A 20,626-nucleotide genomic window follows, 5' to 3' on the forward strand; every position below is an offset into this window, starting at 1 on the left:
TTGTTTCTCTTAGAAAAGAAAATATGCTATAGGATTTTCTTGAAAAAATATATAGTTTCGTTATTTTCAGTTTCTTCCTCATGAAGGAAAATTCCAGGGTGCTAAGGCCTGTTCTTATGATCCCAACCCTGGGGTAGTTGAGGCAGAAGGATTGGTGCAAGTTCAAAGCCAGCCTGCGCTACAGAGCAAGACCTGGTCTCAAAAATCAAAAGTGATTAATTAATAATAAAAGGAATGAACATATGAGACTCCAATTATGGAGAATCAACCCATTTGATTAAATGTCAGACTCCCCTAGGAAAAGATTGTCCCTCTACACCAAGAATATATACTATGATCCCAGCTAAATGTCACCACATCCCACCCCAGCCCATTCGCACAGTGTTAAAGTTGAGTGTCCCCAAATCTGGGCAACTAGGTGTATGCTAAGAACAATCCAACGAAACTTTGACTCCTTGGGCCAATGCAGCCAGTGCTCCTGTGGCCAGGCAGGGATGAGGCACTCCTGAACCCTTCTCTGGGCCCCCTGTGCTGCTCCTGACCCCAGCTCTGTGTCACTCTGCAGGTGACTCGGCAGGAAGCAAGAAGGGAGGGAAGAAGAAGGGTTCCTCTTTCCAGACAGTGTCGGCTGTGTTCAGGGTATGCGGTTTCTGTCTTGGTACCTTCCTCATTGGTTTGTTTCTCTCCCCAATGAAATGGTATGTGCTAAGAGAAATGCGCTTGCTTTGGTCTGCGTCCTAGGAAAATTTAAACAAACTGATGACCAACTTAAGGAGCACCCATCCTCATTTTGTCCGATGCCTGATTCCCAACGAGACCAAGACTCCTGGTGAGTAACAACCCAGGCTAGCATTATTCAAAGAGAACAGGACTCTCATGGATTTGCAGACTTGTCCTAACAGGCCTTCATGGGACTCCTGACCACACGCTAGGGCTTTAATCCAGTTACTGGTTTCAACTCAATCCTACACCTTATGAAGTATAAGCGACTGTTTTTCGTATTTTACAAATAAAGAAATCGGAAAATGAGGCATGTTAGGTTTCAAGAAATTTCTTTTCCCAAAGTCTAGAAATTTAGACAAAAGCCAGCGTACCCTGGCCTTTAAGAAGATAGTTCCTGGGAAGGGAGGGGAGCAGAGAAAAAAAGTATAGCTCAATAAAAACAATTTTTTTAAAAAGAAGGTAGTTCCTACTTGCTAAAAGGAATCATTCTTGCAAAAGGGACCTATGGATTTTTCCATTAACCTACGCCCCAGGTGCCTGTTTACCATGTCAAAGTGGACTGCTGGCTACCTGTCCCTCTCAGCCTTGGCCCACACCTGTGACACAGAGTCCTGCCCCCTTCAGCATGTCTCACCCCACCTGCATCCCTCAACCTCTCCAACACCTGACTGAGCCTCTCTTCCCTTCCCCCAGCCTCCGGGCTTCTATAGAACTCAGCTACCTGTCCTCTTGGTCTCTGGGTTCCCAGGTACTCTCTTTTCTTCCTCTCTCGCCCCGCCCCCCCCATCCTCTCAAGGCCTGGTTCAGTTTGCCAGTCCTGTTCAGTCTGGACCATTCCAGACTCCTGAGGCTATGCTCTTCCTCATGTCTACAGTAAATCTCCTCAGCTCTTACCTGGGAGCACCGAGTCCTCAGTTTTTCATTTTCCAAGGCACACAAGTTCCCCCTTTTACGCAGCTGGTAAATAACACAGTTAGGTTTGAACTGGCAGGAATATCATTCATGTATTGAAATATCCTGGGCTTCATTAATCTACATAGTCATAACGTTTGTGTATCTGCTAAAATTAAAAATCAGCAGATACTATGAAGAAATGTGAAAAATGGGAAATATAAACCAAAAGTAATGCATGTTATAAAATCAACAGAAATGAATACCAATATTGTTTTTAAAGAAATAAGAAAGTTTATTTGTATATTTAAATTTTTTCTCTAATATAACCAAGAAGTAGAAATGTTGAAAATTTTTTAAAACGAGTATTTCATCTTGTGATAAAACTGGAAGAGAAATTTTAACAGCACCCTTGGATTATGAGAATCTCAAGAACCATTTAAATAAATTTTTCTATTCAAAATATCAGTAAAATGAAGTCATTACCATCAAAAGGGAAAGGAACAGAAGTGGGAGGAGACAGAGGGGAAGCAGACCAGATGCCGAAGGTTTCCTTCACAAATCCTCCTGGAATTCTGATAGATGTATTTCCTCCTCCTCCGGCTTCACCAGTCTTTCTGCAGGGAATCCCCAGCCGGTGGGCCTTTGGGCAGCCACGGCATTGCTCTACGTCATCGGCATCATCTGGTGTCACAGCTGCCAGCCGCACATAGCTTGGCTTAGCGCTGCTGAGATGAACCCTTCTTGCTAATGAATTTAAATGTGAAAGGTCAGGCATAGATAATTTTAGTGGGAGGGGCTACAGCTCCCATCACGTTCTGAAAACTGGTATAAGGATCTGTCTTTGGAGCAAGCAGGACAGCCTGTAGGCATTCTAGAAATTTCTCTAAGATGAAGTCCAAGACAGCCTGAGCAGCGTCCCTCCCCAGCTTACAGTAAGAAATCACCATAACAGTGGTATTTTTCCTTTAACACCCTGGCCAAGCTGGTTACCAAGAGTGGCCATGACGTCTCTGTCATAGGCCCCTCTGGTCCCACCGGCCCCAACCTTTCTACTCAACCCCTGTTTCCTGAGGCAGGTGCTGAGCAAATGCCCACCAGCCCCACACTGAGCCTCCACTCCCTACTGTGGCTTTCTCCTCCCTGATTTTGTTTCTTATGTGACAGGCTCTGCATATTTGACATTTTCACCCCAGCAGAGATGGGAAGGAAGGCTCTCCAGGCTGTCTAACAAGGAGCCCTGGGGCCTTTCCATACACCCCTGCCTTTCCTTGGAGTCAGTTAAAAATGGAGCCTCTGGCAGGATAAAGATTTCTCCCTTTGGCCTTGGGGTGCTGGAATCTCCCCAAGACTGGAACATCTCCTTTGTGATACTTCTTAGACAAGTTGTAGTCATCCCACTTAGTGCTAATATCAACACACTCAAATTCAAGTTCATGGTGTCTCAGATCACCAAAGACAAATAATGAAAAGCCTCCCACTTCCCACCCCCACACTTTCCCCCCAGGTGTGATGGACCACTACTTGGTCATGCATCAGCTGCGCTGTAATGGGGTCCTGGAGGGTATCCGGATCTGTAGGAAAGGATTCCCCAGCCGAATTCTCTATGCTGACTTCAAACAGCGGTAGGTTGCCTCTTCGGGGTATCTGTCTCCTTTGAGGACAACTTTTGCACCCACACCTCAACCAAAGCACTGTTGGCCTCAGCAGTTGGTAAAGAAACAAGCCTCTCAGGGTTTATGGACTTCATTGTGCCAGAAGGATAGACCCATGTCCACAGAGAGTCTGAAGATGGCCCTAACTGATCTATTGGTCATAGATGGACTTCTGGAACCATATGATCCTTTGTATAGAGGTGCTCTTGTGCATTAGTGGATTCTAGCCACTACCCAAAGATGCTCATAGCAAGCCACATACCACATTCCTGCCTTGTGACCATCAAAAGTACTAAACATCAAGCCAGGCAGTGGTAACGCATGCATTTAATCCTAGCACTCGGGAGGCAGAGGCAGGTGGATCTCTGTGAGTTCAAGGCCAGCCTGGTCTACAGAGCAAGTTCCAAGAAAGGCTCCAAAGCTATAGAGAAACCTTAATCTGCCAGTTGAAACCCTCTGCTCTAGAACACTGCTTTCCTTCTGGAAATCCAGGAAATACAGACCCCTTGAGAGGTAGGAAGAACAAAGTCTCCAAGTCACAGTTAAAGCCAAAGCTCTTCCAGGTCAGATAAGAGCCATTTCCTCAGAAGGCAAATTTTCTAAGACGCGTGCATCTTCCTTCCTTCCTGTTTCTCTCCCTCTGCCACACCCTAGAGCGCTCCCTTGGACTCCCCCCCTCTCCCATTCTAGCAGTACAGCATTCACCATCTTAAGGCCAGAGCAGAAGGTTCTAGAAGGTCTGGTGTCAGGTACAAGGCCATCCTGAGATGTCAAAACCATTGTCTCCTCTCCTCAGGTACCGGATCCTTAATGCCAGTGCCATCCCAGAAGGGCAGTTCATTGACAGCAAGAACGCCTCTGAGAAACTCCTGAACTCCATCGATGTGGACCGGGAGCAGTTCCGGTTCGGCCATACCAAGGTGAGAACAGGTGGCCTGGAGACTCCCCAACCCTGGCCGCTAGTCAGCTGGTCAGAGGGAAGGGTCTTGCTTCTGTTCAACTTGATCAACCTTGTTTCATAGCCCAGACAGAGGAGCCCTGTGACTATGGCTGGGGACTCTGGCTCTGTGTTGATCTTTAAGAGGCAAAGATTGTAAGTTAGAAAAGGGAGCAGCAAGCCGGGGACACCTGGTGTCCTAGAGAGAGATTCTCAAACGAGAATAAAGAGCCACAGAGTGCATAGAATGTAGGACAGACTCCAGGATGAGTGATGACTTGACAAGGGTTTACAACCATTGGAAGGACCAAAGTCATTGTGTGTGTGTTTGTGTGTGTGTGTGTGCACAGCCACTGAGAAGGGTAATTACAACCATTGGAAGGACCAAAGTCTTTGTGTGGTGTGTGTGTGTTCCCTGTGCACAGCCATTGAGAAGGGTAATTACAACCATTGGAAGTACTTCAAGGCACGGTGTGCATTGTGTGTGCCCTGTGCACAGCCATGCAGACGCATTTCACTGCCTCCTCACAGTAACTAATGTGGGAGTTGGTAAGGAAAAATGCTTAATTTATTGAGTTCTTGGGAGGCCAGAGAAGCAGAGGCCCCGGGGGAGGCCTAGGGCCACTAAATACTCAAGGTCACTTGGAGAGATAACTCAGATAAGAAACACTGGGTGCCAAAGGGTTGTTTCTATCCTAGCCTGACCCTGTGAAAGAAGTCTGGGCTCCCAGCTGGTCCAGAGGGTGCTCCTTCAGAGACACTGAAGGCAATGGGTCTGAGGGAAGGACAGAGAACCCAGAAGGTGGGAGACAGGTGCATCTGTGACTATCTCCAAATCTGGGCATAACTGAGCCCCATCGTAGTCTTGACTGTCTTGATGTGGGTTCTACAGAGCTAGACAAGGGGGCTGATGGACCTGGGGCCTATGTGAGAGCCCACCGTCTCGCCAGTAACCCAGAAGGTGCAAATACAGAGACCAAAGCCACTGAAAAGTGAGCCCTGGAAGCACTCAGGGTGTCAAGCCTGGAATTGGGAAGAAACAGGTTCTACCTTGAGGCTGATTGGGCTCGTCCCTCTTTTAACACAGGTGTTTTTCAAAGCCGGGCTCCTGGGGCTTCTAGAGGAGATGAGAGATGAGAAGCTGGTGACCCTGATGACGCGCACGCAGGCCGTGTGCAGGGGCTACTTGATGAGGGTGGAGTTCAAGAAGATGATGGAGAGGAGGTAAGGCGGAGTCTCACCTTTCTTACTCACCCTGCCTCTGCAGCAGCAGGTCATCACTTCCGGCTTTGAGTTCATTCATTCGACCAATCCTTTGTTCAGCATTGATTGCGCAGCCGCCCTGTGCACTGGGGATATGAAAATGAATCCTGCCTGTTAGCAGTTCACCAAGGCACGGAAAGCTTACCCATGCATGGAAAGCTCCAATACCCACACAAGGTTATCGTTAGAGCTACAGGCAGATGGAGAAGGACCTGGTATCAATAGACCTCTAACCTGGTTGAGATATTGGAGTTGTCCTGAAGGGCTCAACCTTCCCTCCTCCCCACCTTTTCATGTTGAGTCCAGTGCCCCCTGCCACAGACCTACTCTGGTTCCAGATCCCCAAAACTTAGGTGTACCCCCCTTCTACCCAGCTGAGAAGGATGCAGACTCTGGGACCTGCGAGGGAGGGGTTCAAGTGGAAAACGAGCTGCTAGAGAGAACTGTGCGTAATTAATCCAAGCTCTGTGGGTGCCCAGGGAGTCCATCTTCTGCATCCAGTACAATGTACGCTCCTTCATGAATGTGAAGCACTGGCCCTGGATGAACCTGTTCTTCAAGATCAAGCCTCTCCTGAAGAGCGCGGAGGCTGAGAAGGAGATGGCCACCATGAAGGAGGACTTCGAGCGGGCCAAGGAGGAACTGGCTAGATCTGAGGCTCGCCGGAAGGAGCTGGAGGAGAAAATGGTCTCCCTGCTGCAGGAAAAGAATGACCTCCAGTTGCAAGTTCAGTCTGTAAGTTTCTTCTACCTGGGTGTGAAAACACAGATTCCCAGGACAGTGGAGGAGCCTGGAGGGCCCCATGAACTGTCTATTTAAGAGGCAGTGGTGCCACCCAGTGGTCATACCAGTATTGCAACACTACCCTGTCGTAAGTAGTGATGATCCCAACAGAGGGAACTTGTGTTTTCTCTGCTCTCTTTTTTTGTCTTCCACAACAGATTTGGACATATTTTGCCATGAACATAAAGGATAAGAGTGTGGTATTATAACAAAAATTTGTCAGATCTGGGTATGATATAACTCATGCCTACTCAGAAGTCTAAGTCAGGAGGATTGCCATGAGTTCAAGACTAGCCTGGGCTACACAGTGAAAACTAAGAGGCCTAGGCAACAATGTCAGATCCTGTCTTAACAAAACAATACAAAAAAATTTGTCAAAAGTGCAGGCCTTTCTGAGCAGTGGTGGCGCACACCTTTAATTCCAGCACTCGGGAGGTAGAAGCAGGTGGGTCTCTGTGAGTTCGAGGCCAGACTGGTCTACAGAGGGAGCTCCATGCCAGGCTCCAAAGCTACACAGAGAAACCCTGTCTTGAAAAACAAAAACAAAAATAAATAAAGTACAGGCTTTATTCCAGTGGGGGTGGCATAAATCCCAGCCCTGAGGAGGTAGAGACAGGCAAATCTCTAAGTTTGAGGCCTGCCTGGCCTACAGAGTGAGTTCCAGGACAGCCAGGGATACACAGAGAAACCCTGTCTTAGGAGGAGGGGTGCACAACTTGGGGCTGGAGAGTCGGCTCAGTGGATAGGAACACTTGTTGTTCTTGCAGAGGAGCTGGGTTCAGTTCCCAGCATCCACATGGTGGATCTCAGCAACCTATAACTCCAGTTCTAGAGGATCCAACTCCTTCTGACGTTGTACACAAATGCAGGCAAAACACTCACTCATACACACAAAACATATTTTAAATGCACACTTTTTTTAAAAAATCAATAAAAATAAATCATTAAAATAACTCAACTGAAAGCAGAAAGCAATTTTCCACATATGATTTTCAATAATGTGATTATGCTCCAAACAGTGCCATAGAGAATTCATTTTTTATCAAAGAAATGGGGAGAAACAGAGTCACATCTGCAGGCCACAACACTCTGGTAGATTAATTGTCTCCTTGAAATTTATAGTTTTTCTCTTAATAAACCCTCAGAGACTTCCTTTGGGTCTCTGGCCCAAGAGAGCCACGTGCCCTTATTTACCCTTGCCCGGTGGGAGTGAACTTACTTCATGGGCACATCACCTCTCAGGCTCGGAGGACAGGGGCCTAGAACCTGCTGGGTTGGACTCCCAGATTCCCCCACTTGTTAGCGGTGTGACCTCAGTCCAGCTCATTCTCTTTCCTGCCTTCATTTTCTCATCTGAAAATGAACATCAGAGCAATACTCACAGCGGATGGTTGTCATGGAATCCGAGGGCATGACGCCATGTCTGGTGCCCAGCGTGTGCTTGGGCGTAGAGAGGTTCAGAAAGCTCAGTGAGGGTTCTTCCCAAGCCCTTCCCATCTGTTCCCCTGCACTATGTTGCTAGTGCTTAAATTCTCTACAATGGGAACAGAATTTACCTTGAGAACATAATTAGCCAATCTCATCTACCTCCACAAAACTTGCTACAGTCTTCTGGGACATGGACTAACTCTGTCACCTACCCATGTGTGTTTCTCATTTCTATTCTGTTGCTGGAGGAAGCACAGCTAAGGGCACATGGACCAACCCCATCTGTTGAAAGTTAACATGTAACAGAGTTTTGAAAACATTAATATGTGTATAGCAGGGAATACATGGGTCATGTGGGTTTGGACCAGTGGAAGAATGAAATACTCAAACAACACATCCATCAAATGTTAGAGACTTTCTTGTTTACAATAAATGTGCGACTCCATGAACACCTTCATGTTGGCTGTCAAGTGATGCCCTCAGTGGTTAAGAGCTCATAACTGACATGTGTGTAACATATGGTGCTGGTGTGCACCCGACCCACTCTTTAGTTCAGTTTAGGTGTGGGCTTTTAGAGGGTCAGGCCCTTTCTTCCCAGAGTTTACAAAGTGACAGATCAGAATTTGCGGTGATCTGGCTCCTCCAGGAAACAGAAAATCTGATGGACGCTGAGGAGCGGTGCGAGGGACTCATCAAAAGCAAGATCCAACTGGAGGCGAAAGTCAAGGAGCTGAATGAGAGGCTGGAGGAGGAAGAGGAGATAAACTCGGAGCTGGTTGCCAAGAAGAGGAATCTGGAAGACAAATGCTCTTCTCTCAAGAGGGACATCGATGACCTGGAGTTGACTCTGACCAAGGTTGAGAAGGAGAAGCATGCCACAGAGAACAAGGTGAGTCACTGAAGGTGCCTCACAGGCTCTCAGCCAAATCCTCACTCATGGCCTAGCAGTGGGATGAAGGAATTGGGGTCAGCCTGGTCTATACAACAAGCAACTGGTAGGTTTGTTCTCTCCTCTTTGGCCTCTACTCCATAGCCTCCCTTCAACTCTTCCTGGGAGTGTTGCTAACTTACGTATTTCCTTAACAGCAAGGAATGTGTCATGCTCGTCTTTATCTCTCACGTACCAAGTGCAGGGAAAGGCAGCAAAAATGCCAGCAGAGTCAGGGGATGAAGGAGGCAGAAAGCTGGATAATGGTGAGGGTTGGGCAAAAGTGGGATACAAGGATCGTCACATGTTATTGGAAGGATGTAGAGGAAGCCAGTTGGCATCATTTAGTCCAATTAAGAATCTAGAGCTGGGCAAGCGGATCTCTGTGAGTTCGAGACCAGTCTGGTCTACAAGAGCTAGTTCCAGGACAGGCTCCAAAACCACAGAGAAACCCTGTCTCGAAAAACCAAAAAAAAAAAAAAAAATCTAGAGCTGTGGTTTACAAGTCTGTAACTTCAGTCCCAGAAGATTTGGCTCTGGACTCTGTGGGCATGGTATATACATGGTATACACAGATACATACATGCAAGCAAAACCACCCACACATACAAAACAAAGCTTTCTAGGACTGGTGGTGGACACCTTTAATCCCAGGACTAGGAGGCAGAGGCAAGCAGATTTCTGTGAGTCTGGGTCCAGCCTGGTCTACATAACAAGTTTCAGGAGAGCCAGAGCTACATAAAAACCCTGTATTAAAAAAAAAAAATGAAAGGAAGGAAGGAAGGAAGGAAGGAGAGAGAGGAGGGATGAAAGAAGGGAGGAATTTACATACCCTATGAACCCATGATTCTGTTCTGAATGTAATCCAAGGAAGTCTCCCATTGTGGCTTGGGGAACACACATAAAGGTGCTTGCATATATAGGGCTGCTTGCAGCAGCTCTGCTTGGGACAGAGCTGGGGACCATGTCGTAGGATGGAGAGGCAGACTGTGGTGGAGTCACACAGAGAGCACAGTGCACCGTTGGGGCACCAGAGCTGGGTGAATCTGGTAACCAAGATATGAAGCACCCAGTTCTCACAGGAGAGAAGTGTAAGTGAGAGACACAAGCAGCGTGATGACATTTACACACAGGAAAGGTCTGTGCACACAGCACAAAAAAATATGCTTGGCAAGGATCCTTAAAAGCTTGGCATGATTCACCTAATAAAGGCTACCCGTGAGGCGGGACAAAGGGACGGCCTGCTGGGTGTGAGATGACAATGACAGTGACAGCTGACACTCAGAGTCAGTGATGGATAAACAAGAGTGATGGGAATAGACAAAAGGGAGGGTGGAGACTGGCAAATACCTGCGCTTCTCACCACAGGCCTAGGCCTGCCCTTCTCAAGGGTGGCAGCCATGATTCAGCCCCAACAAACGTTTGTCAGGTAGGAGTGTAAGGCCAGCACAGCTGGAGGTTTGGAATTTCATGAGAATCCAAAAATCCAGATTTTCTGTATACTCTTACTTTCCAATATTGATAACATTTCAAAAATTTATAAATTAAATATATCTGTGGTTGGATTTAGACCACAGGTAGGAGTTAGCAACCTCTCCTCTGGAAGACCGTTGTTCAATAAAGTTTCTTTTTAATGCCCAGAAGCTCCAGACATGGTGCCCAGGCCCCATCCTGTCAGCACATCTGGATTTCCTTGCCCCACACCTTGGGCCTCTCCCTCCCCTTCCTGCCTCATCCTGAACATCAGCCTCCCTCCCCATCAGCCTGCCTGATAACTGCTTGGTTGTGTACGATGAGTAAACACAGATTGATGTGTTGCCCTTCACACCCAGTGGATCTGCATTTTAATAGTGTCCTTCCTAGTGAAATATAGCGTGTTCTGGAAGAATCTGAGACACCATGATAGGCCAGGGGGCAGGGGGAAGGACTAGAAGTGGGAAGGCTGGGCTGCAGATTACTTGATGGAACATTTACTTAGCATGGGCAAAGCCCTGCATTTGATCCCAGAACCACGTACAACTAAACATGGTAGCTTATGTCTGCATTTCAGTATTTGGAAAGGAGAGTCAGGGAGCTTGGGAGTCTGAGATCAGCCTGACTGATATCAAGTTTGATGTCACTTTAGGCCACATGAGGGCTTATCTCATAAAACCCTGCAAGGCAGGCTAGCTCGTACAGTGATGCTTGCCTCGTCTCGACTTCGCAGGAGGTCAAAGCAAGAAGATCTCTTAAACCTGGGAGTTCGGAACCAGCCTGAAAACTGTACAAAGACTTTTCCCCAAAATAGGATGAAATAAAGTTAAAATGATAAAAAAAGAAATTAAAAAAAATAGAACTGAGAAGCTACCTGTCCCTGAGTGTTATGAAGCTAGAGAGACAGGAGGCCCCCACAGTTCTTGCTGCTGGGAATCGCTGGACTAACTGTTTCAGTATTAAATGAGTGACTCTTGATTTGCTCCTAGGTGAAAAATCTCTCTGAAGAAATGACGGCGCTTGAAGAAACCATTTCCAAACTGACGAAAGAAAAGAAGTCTCTCCAGGAGGCCCATCAGCAGACGCTGGATGACCTACAGGCTGAAGAAGATAAAGTTAACAGTCTCATCAAGATCAATGTCAAGCTGGAACAGCAGACAGATGACGTGAGAACACGTGACCTCTGTGCTTTGTAAAGAAGGGTCTGTGTAGGAACCAGTCTAGAGAGCTCGCATGCTGGAATCAGAGCCTGGAGCCAGATTCCAGCTGTGCCCTGACCCCAGACACACATATCTGAGGTGACCAGCAGGTCACATGACCTTATGAGGCCTCAGGTCCCACTTATGAATTAGGGATACATACAAAGAGCTGGACTTCAGGGGACGTCTCAGGAAAGTGCTCAACATAACGTTTTCAGTAAAACAGAAACCTCTGTTGTCATTAGCACCCACTTGTAGGCAGTTTGGGTTTACAAACTTCCAATTCTACTCTACAGTGTTTAAAGCCTTGTTCTAGGCAAGGGTGTAACTCAGTGGTACAGCATGCACAAGGCCCTGACTTCCACCTGTGACACCTCAAAACAAAACAAAACCAAACAAAACTTCCATTTATGGCCAGAAAAATGAACGTTTTTGTTCATGATGTAAGAGCCAGATTTCAAGCTCGTCGGATTTAGTCCCTGCTGTAGTTAGACTTTCCATAGGTTTCTAACAAGGCCAGGGTAAGTATGTTCCCTTCTACACCCTTCTTTCCCTGAGCCCAATCCTACACACACACACACACACACACACAGAGAGAGAGAGAGAGAGAGAGAGAGAGAGAGAGAGAGAGAGAGAGTTCCTGGCTGACTGCCTTCAGGATTGGGTGGTGTAGGTGGCGGTGAGGAATGACAAGCCTCTACAGTCTCTGTCACAGGTGCCCACTTGGTCCTTTGGGAGATGCGGCCTGGGACAGGCCAAGTGGGAATGACCTGAAAAGAGATACCAAGAGGGCCCCAAGATGTCCACTCCCTAAGATACAGAACAGAGACAGAAATGGAGGACGGAAGGCTGGCTTCCTTCCAGGGCTGGAGGTCCAAGGGCATGGGTGGAACAATGTTGGCTGATGCGGTTCAGCCTGCTTCCTCAGCCATGTCCAGGCTCTCTTTTCACCTGTGTCTTCCCAGCTCGAGGGCAGTTTAGAGCAGGAGAAGAAACTGCGGGCTGACCTGGAGCGAGTGAAGAGGAAGCTGGAAGGAGACTTGAAAATGTCCCAGGAGTCCATCATGGATCTGGAGAATGACAAACAACAAATAGAAGACAAACTGAAGAAGTAGACATTCATGTTCTGTCCCCTTCCCCGCCCCATTTGAGACAGAAAGCCAAGTGCGCCTCCCCTCAGCGGCCTTTGTCTCATACTGTTTCGTTTGTTTGTTCTGTCTGTTTGCAGAAAGGAGTTTGAAATGAGCCAGCTACAGACCCGAATCGATGACGAACAAGTCCTCAGTCTGCAGCAGCAGAAGAAGATTAAAGAGCTGCAGGTGAAGGCGCAGAGCTTGCCTGCAAGTGCCCGGCTTGCCTTTCCCCATTTTGCTTTCTAGTTGTAGCAGAGTTGTACTTTCTTTCTCCTCCCTGCCTCAGCAGCAGCCCACCACAGTGGGCCTTCTTCTGTAGTTTCTGCAATAAATATTCAGACTTTTCTTTTTTTAAAAAAAAATATTTATTTATTTATTTATTTATTTATTTATTTATTTATTTATTATGTATACAATATTCTTTCTGCGTGTATGCCTGAAGTCCAGAAGAGGGCACCATACCTCATTACAGTTGGTTGTGAGCCACCATGTGGTTGCTGGGAATTGAACTCAGGACCTTTGGAAGAGCAGGCAATACTCTTAACTGCTGAGCCATCTCGCCAGCCCCATATTCAAACTTTTCTAAGTGGCATTTAAGTATATACTTCCTTGGAAAGAATCAGACTGTGATCTAAGGGCCAGTTGTTGCTGGTCAAGGTGTACTGACCATTGTGCCTAAGTCCATGCCCCCCTGAGTCTCCTAAGAAGGAACTGCCAGTTTCAGGTGGATATGGATCATTCAGGCTGCTTTTGGTACGTGTTTATAGATATGTTGAAGACCCGGAGAAAAGATATGGTGTGTGTGTGAGATTTTTATTTACACTTCTTCATGTTTTCAGCATAAATCTTTTCATCCTAAGCATGCAACTTATTTCTTTCAAACATCAGGAGCTTCTGCAGGGCTTTCTATGGCGGACTTGCTGCAGCATTGCGTTGCTGCTTGGCACCAGGACAAGCCCTCATCACAACTGATTGATCGTTCCCCTACTGATGGACACTTAGACTGTTTCCCAACAACTGCCGTTGGTCCTTTGCCCCCTCCCCCCACTCGATAAAATATCCTCCACTTGGTGCTGCCTATCCCCATTCCTTTAGCATCTAGTCGCTCCTGAAACAGATTGGTCTCTACCCGGCCACCTTTAACTCCACTGACCCTTTCAGGCCCGCACAGAAGAGCTGGAAGAAGAAATTGAAGCCGAGCACACAGTCAGAGCCAAAATTGAGAAACAGCGTTCAGACCTAGCCAGGGAACTGGAGGAGATCAGCGAGAGGCTGGAAGAAGCCAGTGGAGCCACTTCCGCCCAGATCGAGATGAACAAGAAGAGAGAAACTGAGTTCCAGAAACTCCGCAGGGACCTGGAGGAGGCCACCCTGCAGCATGAAGCCACAGCGGCCACCCTGAGGAAGAAGCACGCGGACAGCGTGGCAGAGCTTGGGGAGCAGATCGACAACCTGCAGCGGGTCAAGCAGAAGCTGGAGAAGGAGAAGAGCGAGCTGAAGATGGAGATCGATGACATGGCCAGCAACATTGAGACAGTTTCCAAGTCCAAGGTATGACTAACCCTCCTGGTCTCGGCAGTCATGTCTTCCCATCCTGTGAGCAAGTGGGGTTTGATGCGCCAAACTCAGTGTGCTCTTGACTGTTAGCCTTCTTCCCTATTGAGTTTTCCAACTCCTCAAATTCATTCAAGCCACATGTCCGAAATATCTGAAGCTACTACAGCAAAATATCTTAGACTTGGCAATTTTATAAATAGAAGTGTTGCTTACAGTTTAGGAGCTTCAAAATCCGAGATCAAGCGCCCAGTAGACTCAGTGTCTGGCTGGGGCTCATCCCTGCTTCTAAGACAGTGCCTTCTCTCCATGTCTTTCCATGTCAGAAGGAGCAAGGGAGTTAATTCTCACCTCTTTATTTGTCTACTTAATTTTAAGATAGTGTCTAACCATGCAGCCCTGGATAGCCTGGAACACTATATAGATGAGGCTAGCCTCAGACTCAGAGATCTGCCTGCCTGTGACTTCAGAATGCTGGGATTAAAGGTGTGTGTGAGTACACGCATCCTCTCCCCTCTGTGACAGTGAAGACCTAATTACCATCCACCCCCAGAGGTCCTACCTCTTGACTGATGGAGATTTAGTTTCAGCATACTCTGTCTCCCCTCTCTACATGGAACTTTCTAGGGCTCTTCATACTCTCTGGGACTCATGCTAATGAGGGTTCTGACACTTAAACCCAGCCATCTTCACAGCTAAGCTTGTGACTTCACACAAAATTCCCCTCTGAGAGCAATCATGGCCTCCTTGATTTAAGAGCTGCCTTTATATCAGAATGCTTCAAGATGTACTTGGAACTGTTTGGCTGGTTGGGCTGGAAGAAGGACCACTACTGACCCCAGTGGGGATGTGAGCCTCTCAAGGGGATCCCTAGAGGGTCAGGGAGTGTACCTGAAGAGGAGCTGGTGGTGAGGTCAGGGGAAAAAAAAGTGAACCCTGTGGAAAGAACATCTTACCATCTGTGTGTATGTGCGCGCGCATGCGTGCACGGCCAAGTATGTGTGTTGCTTGAGTTGAGCACAGGACCTCACACGTGCTAGGCAAGAGCCCTACCCTAGAGCTACCACCACAGTCCCCTTTGCGGTCTATTTTCAGGGTCTGTTTCACCTAGTATTGATTTCTTTTTTCCTTCTGTTCTTTAACATTTATTTTATTGGGGGAGGGCATGTGTGCAGGTGCCCACAGAGACAAGAAGAAGCACTGGATTCCCTGGAGCTGTGCTTACAAGTGGTTGTGAGCTGCCTGATGGGGGGTGGGCGGGATTCAAACTTTGGTCCCTAACTTAGTTCATGTCCTATTGCTGTAGTAAAATGCCTGAGGTTCAATACATGATAAGGAACAGAGTTCTGTTTAGCCCATAGTTCTGAAGATGTGACCGCATCTATTTAGCTCAAGTAAGGACCTCCCAGCAGATGACCTCACAGAGGTAGGAGCATTTGTTAGAGGATCATAGACGCCAGTCAATTTTACAGCAGCACGTTTTCACACTAACGAATCCAGTCTTTAGACAACAAGCATTAATCCCTTCAGAGATGTCCCCAATGTCCTCGTTACCTCTCACGAAGCCACACCTTCTATAAAGCTTCACCACCCCTTGACACCACCACACCAGGGGCCAAGTTTCACCTCATAGCATCCTGCTTCTGGAATGACGTTGTATTACTCTGTGCTCTCGGTTTTAAAGTCCAGCGCTTGTATTTGCCATATGCTTTTTTTTTTTAAGGTTATTGTATTGTATCCTTTGAGTTTGTATTTGAGAGTTATCTTCCCTCACAGAGCCCGCCCCTGCTGGAGTTCTTCCCTGTACACCATCCTCAAGTAGGTCCCGAGTCCTAGAGGATGGTATTGATCTAACACCTCTACTTCTGCCACTTCCGTCTCACACCTTCCAGTCTAAGGAAAGCATATGCTCACTTTATTCTATATTTTATGGGGAGGGAAGAGAAGCGAAGTCTGCAACATATACAGGGGTTTTGAACAAAACGTGTAACCAGAGGTGGACCAGAGGCTGGATAGTGACCTCATCTCAACAACCCAGGAACCACTGTAGTGTTAAAAGAAACACAAAACATGAACCAGGGCTTGGGAACAGTATCCATCTGGCAATAGACTTGTTTCTCTTCCAGCATGATCCCAGGATTCCCATGAGTGGCATCGTAACAGAAACTGGTTTACTAATCACCAGATACATGCCTACTAAGCTGACATTCCACATTATTGTTTATTAAAGAGCCATCACACACAAAAATAAAGCAAATCCATAATGAGGATGATTCCTAAAACCAACTTTCATATGCTCTGTGTTTTCATTCGGCCCAACAAGAAGCCAGACTATCAAAGCATCCAGTTCCAATGCTGGACACCAGAAACCCACTTCCACATTCCCACGGGCCTTTTTGTTCCTCAGAGTAACATGGAAAGAATGTGCCGGTCTGTGGAAGACCAGTTTAATGAGATCAAAGCCAAGGATGACCAACAGACCCAGTTAATCCATGATCTGAACATGCAGAAGGCAAGGTTGCAGACCCAGAATGGTGAGGATGGCTTGCCTCCGGGGCCCAGCGGGGACATGGTGCTTGGCACCCGGCAATGCTTACGCGGAGCCACATCTGTTCGGCAGGGGAGCTGAGTCACCAAGTAGAAGAGAAGGAGTCTCTGGTTTCACAACTAACCAAAAGCAAGCAGGCTCTCACCCAGCAGCTGGAGGAGCTCAAGAGACAGCTGGAGGAAGAGACCAAGGTAAGGTGGATGGAATGGTTGCAGGGTAGAACCTGAGAAGCCAAGTATTGCAACCCTCACGTGAGGCTGATGGGAGGTGGGTGGCACCCCTTGGGTGTGGCTGATGGGAGGTGGGCTGTGACCCTCAGGTGTGGCTGATGGGAGGTGGGCTGTGACCCTCAGGTGAGGGGGGTGGGAGGTGGGCTGTGACCCTTGGTTGTGGCTGATGGGGGGTGGGCTGTGACCCTCGGTGTGGCTGATGGGAGGTGGGCTGTGACCCTCAGGTGAGGGGTTCAGGAGGTGGGTGGCCTGGAGGGAAGACGAGCTGGAGGCAGTACAGTATCAAGGATGACTCATCCCTCTGCCGTGGAGTGTCATAATAACCTGTCCCTGAATGATAGAGGATCTTGGCATTAGATCTCTTCCCTCAGGACCAGAAAACCCTGTCTCTTTTACACCACCATCTCCCATAGGGTGGCCTCCAGCCAAGAGAGCCCCTTCCCACTACCACACTAGTTAGACCATCTCATGCAGAAATTCACCCAAGATGCTTAAAATGCTCTTTGTGGGCCTCCTCCTATAACATCTGTTCTTAAGTACCCTTTCTCCCAAAGGACTACATGGCTTGGGGAGAACCTTTGGGTGCTTTAACATAAGCATCATCCTAATGCCAACTTCAGTATCTAGATATGGTCTATAATACATATAATCCAGTCTACCCACTGATGGATAAACTGCTCTCAGTGATTTTCCCCCGCTGTGGTTGTGAAAAGTAAATAAACCCTCAGCAGAACAGTGCACACAGTAAGTGCCTACTGATGCCAGCATTTCGGACATGAAAACAGGAGTCTGGACATTTGAAAAATCCACATGAAAGAAATTTACTTTGATCTGTTTGCGAGTGCCGTGATCTGGGAGAGATTTACAAGGCAATCTTTAGAAATTCTCTATCTTTCATTTTTGGCAAAGAACAGTACCGTATTTATCTCTCGTCTTTCTTTTCTGAGGGAAGGCTTTTAGTGGACTAGGGAGCGAGGGAGGTGGGGCGAGAACCAGAGACTGAACAAGCAGTGCAGGTCACTAGAGGCCAGAGGCCACCCCATCTTGTCCCTCACTGCAGCTGTGAGACTCCTTCCTCAAGCAAAGTTCTGCCTTCTCTTGTCTTTTCTATAAATGATGAAAATGCAGAAATCATTGCCAATAGAACTTTTTTCTTTGGTGGTGGCAACTGTTAAAGCTTTCTTTGTTGCAACTGTTAAAGCTAAGTGGTAAACATTTGTCATGTTCGGAAGGTCATGAGGGAGGGAGGAGGCTCTGGACATCAATTCACACCGGTGGTCCCCAGAGTGGGGACACTGGTCTCTGGAGACACCAGATGATGGTCACAGCATCCCATCATACTGCGTGACGTAGTAAGGAGGTGGTTTTCTTTTCAGCTGTTTTAATTCTCACCATTACAGCCATGGGATGGTCTCAATGTGAGCAATAGCCCTTTAGCAGTTGCTATTACTTTATTAAGAAACAGAGGGAGGGCAAGCCCCAAGCGCAGAGCTGCAGCATGCAACTGTCTAGATAAATGCTGATGCTATTGCTTTATGTCCATTGTATATATTTCTAATGGTTCTTATGGCAATTGGGAGCGGGTTGAGAGAGGATTTTACTATTTAGCTCAGGATGTCCTAGAACTCACCATGTACCTCAGACAGCCCTTGAATTCCCCATCCTCCTGCCTCAGCTTCCTAAGTACCAGGATTATAGATATGTGCTACCATGCACAGCTGGCTAAATATTATTGACTTTCTCTTTTATGGTGTAATGCTTTCTTTAAGAAGTAAATATATTATGCCAGGCGGTGGTGGCGCATGCCTTTAATCCCAGCACTTGGGAGGCAGAGGCAGGTGGATCTCTGTGAGTTCGAGACCAGCCTGGTCTACAAGAGCTAGTTCCAGGACAGGCTCCAAAACCACAGAGAAACCCTGTCTCAGAAAAAAAAAAAAAAAAAAAAAGAAGTAAATATATTATAATTATGGAGAGAATTTTAACAATCAAACATTAGGTATGCTAAGAATACAAAAGTTGTGAGGCAACACAGAAATGTTTCAAATTTGGAACAGCTATTTAAACGAACACACTTTCACTGGGAAGAAGGCCATGTGGTTTTGTAATTGATTACCGCTGTAATCCCCAGGCCAAGAACGCACTGGCCCACGCCCTGCAGTCCTCCCGCCATGACTGTGACCTGCTGCGGGAACAGTACGAGGAGGAGCAGGAAGGCAAAGCTGAGCTGCAGAGGGCGCTGTCCAAGGCCAACAGCGAGGTGGCCCAGTGGAGAACCAAATATGAGACGGACGCCATCCAGCGCACGGAGGAGCTGGAGGAGGCCAAGTATAGCCCAAGTTCCCCATGGGAGAGAAGGTCCTAGAAAAGTCTCAGAATGAGAGCAGTCCCCCAGCTGGAGACGCTCTTTCTCTCATTTGCAGTTTCTTAAGCTTTCAGAGTGTCCCCCTCTTCTAGGGACTGTCTTTCCTTCCAGCTCAATTGGTGACTCCTTATAGGCTAGCTGTGCCACCAAGCATTTTGGGATTATTCTGGTGACATAGACACGCAGCTCAACAATGGGGATGTGTTCTGTGAAATGTGTCATTAGGGACTTTATCCTCATGAGAATCTTCTAGAGTGAGTTCGCAAACCAAATTGGTGTGAAAGCCAATCCTCCATAAGGCCTCTTGCTCAAGTTGAGAGACTCACTATTCCTGAGTGAACTGCTGTGAGTCTATTTATGTGTGAACTGCTGCCGGCTTGACAAAGGGTGGCACTTTATAGTAAACTTTTCTTTCAAAAGTAAAACAAAAAGTGTAACATAGCAAACACGTACCCCTGTGACACAGCTGCTCACTGTCACTATGGAGTAAGCGCCTACACAATGCTGCTTGTACCATGCTTTCTGATGACCAACAGCACAGTAGCTTTGCCTATTCCAGCATCCCACAGACAAAGAATATGTGGTACTGCAAGGTTAGAAGGGCTGCTGTGTTTCTAGGTGATGGGAGTTTTGCACTTCTGTCATAGTCGGATGGTACCACGGTTGGTTCTGTGGTCCATGGCTCTCCACTCACATGCCAGGTCTCGGTCAGTCTCCTTCAGACTGTCCATTCTCCTTCAACGTGATAGTTACTTGCTAAAATATACTATTCTGCGGAGACAAAGCAATATCTGGTTCTCCTAGGAAAAAGCTGGCCCAGAGGCTCCAGGAGGCAGAGGAGAACACCGAGGCCGCCAACTCCAAGTGTGCTTCCTTGGAGAAAACCAAGCAAAGACTTCAGGGAGAAGTGGATGACCTGATGCTGGATCTGGAGCGAGCCAACACAGCCTGTGCCACCCTGGACAAGAAGCAGAGGAATTTCGACAAGGTCTTTCCCCAGCTGCTTTATGGGCATGGTGGTCTCTGTGGTAACCTTTCACACATGCATTTCATGAGCCTCAATTCCTGGTTGGAAGATTCTTCAGGGGCTTTCTTTACTTCTCTAATAGCTCCTTCAAGGGAAATTTACTTTTAGTCAAAGCTAATTCAAATTCTGATGAGTATGTCATGTAGACTGAATATCTTTAATCCTCCACATCCCGAGTCTGAAAGTTTTGAGCACCATGATGCTACAAAGCGAAGAAAATTCCATGTCTGATTTCATGTGATGGGTGGAAGTTAAAACATGAATATGCTGTGCTGGGGAAATGGCTCATTGGGTACAAACACTTGCCACCCAAGTATGAGAATTTGAGTTCAAGTCCCCGGAACCCACATACAAGCTGAATACAAACCATGCACATCTGTCATCCCAGCACTCCTAATGGAAAATGGGACACAGAGACAGGGCAATCCCCGGGAGCCCACAGGCCAGCTACTCTGGCATACTCAGCATCTCCCTCAAGGTGGAAGGAAAAAA

At 47.3% G+C, this 20,626-nt stretch overlaps 1 protein-coding gene across 1 annotated transcript in view; it reads left to right on the forward strand.

The window, feature by feature from the left end:
* The window catches only part of Myh13 (myosin heavy chain 13), a 46,710-nt gene that overhangs the window by 16,600 nt on the left and 9,484 nt on the right, over positions 1–20,626 (forward strand). Inside the window, exons 15-29 of the mRNA XM_057773934.1 lie at positions 566–639; positions 742–829; positions 3,122–3,239; positions 4,066–4,189; positions 5,294–5,430; positions 5,949–6,204; positions 8,327–8,569; positions 11,071–11,247; positions 12,246–12,391; positions 12,509–12,599; positions 13,575–13,964; positions 16,375–16,501; positions 16,588–16,706; positions 18,874–19,070; positions 19,912–20,095. Of these exons, the coding sequence (XP_057629917.1) occupies positions 566–639; positions 742–829; positions 3,122–3,239; positions 4,066–4,189; positions 5,294–5,430; positions 5,949–6,204; positions 8,327–8,569; positions 11,071–11,247; positions 12,246–12,391; positions 12,509–12,599; positions 13,575–13,964; positions 16,375–16,501; positions 16,588–16,706; positions 18,874–19,070; positions 19,912–20,095 (2,471 nt within the window). The remainder of the gene's footprint in view (positions 1–565; positions 640–741; positions 830–3,121; positions 3,240–4,065; positions 4,190–5,293; positions 5,431–5,948; positions 6,205–8,326; positions 8,570–11,070; positions 11,248–12,245; positions 12,392–12,508; positions 12,600–13,574; positions 13,965–16,374; positions 16,502–16,587; positions 16,707–18,873; positions 19,071–19,911; positions 20,096–20,626) is intronic.

This window comes from Chionomys nivalis, chromosome 7 (assembly GCF_950005125.1).
Source record: "Chionomys nivalis chromosome 7, mChiNiv1.1, whole genome shotgun sequence".
NCBI classification, from domain to species: Eukaryota; Metazoa; Chordata; class Mammalia; order Rodentia; family Cricetidae; genus Chionomys; species Chionomys nivalis.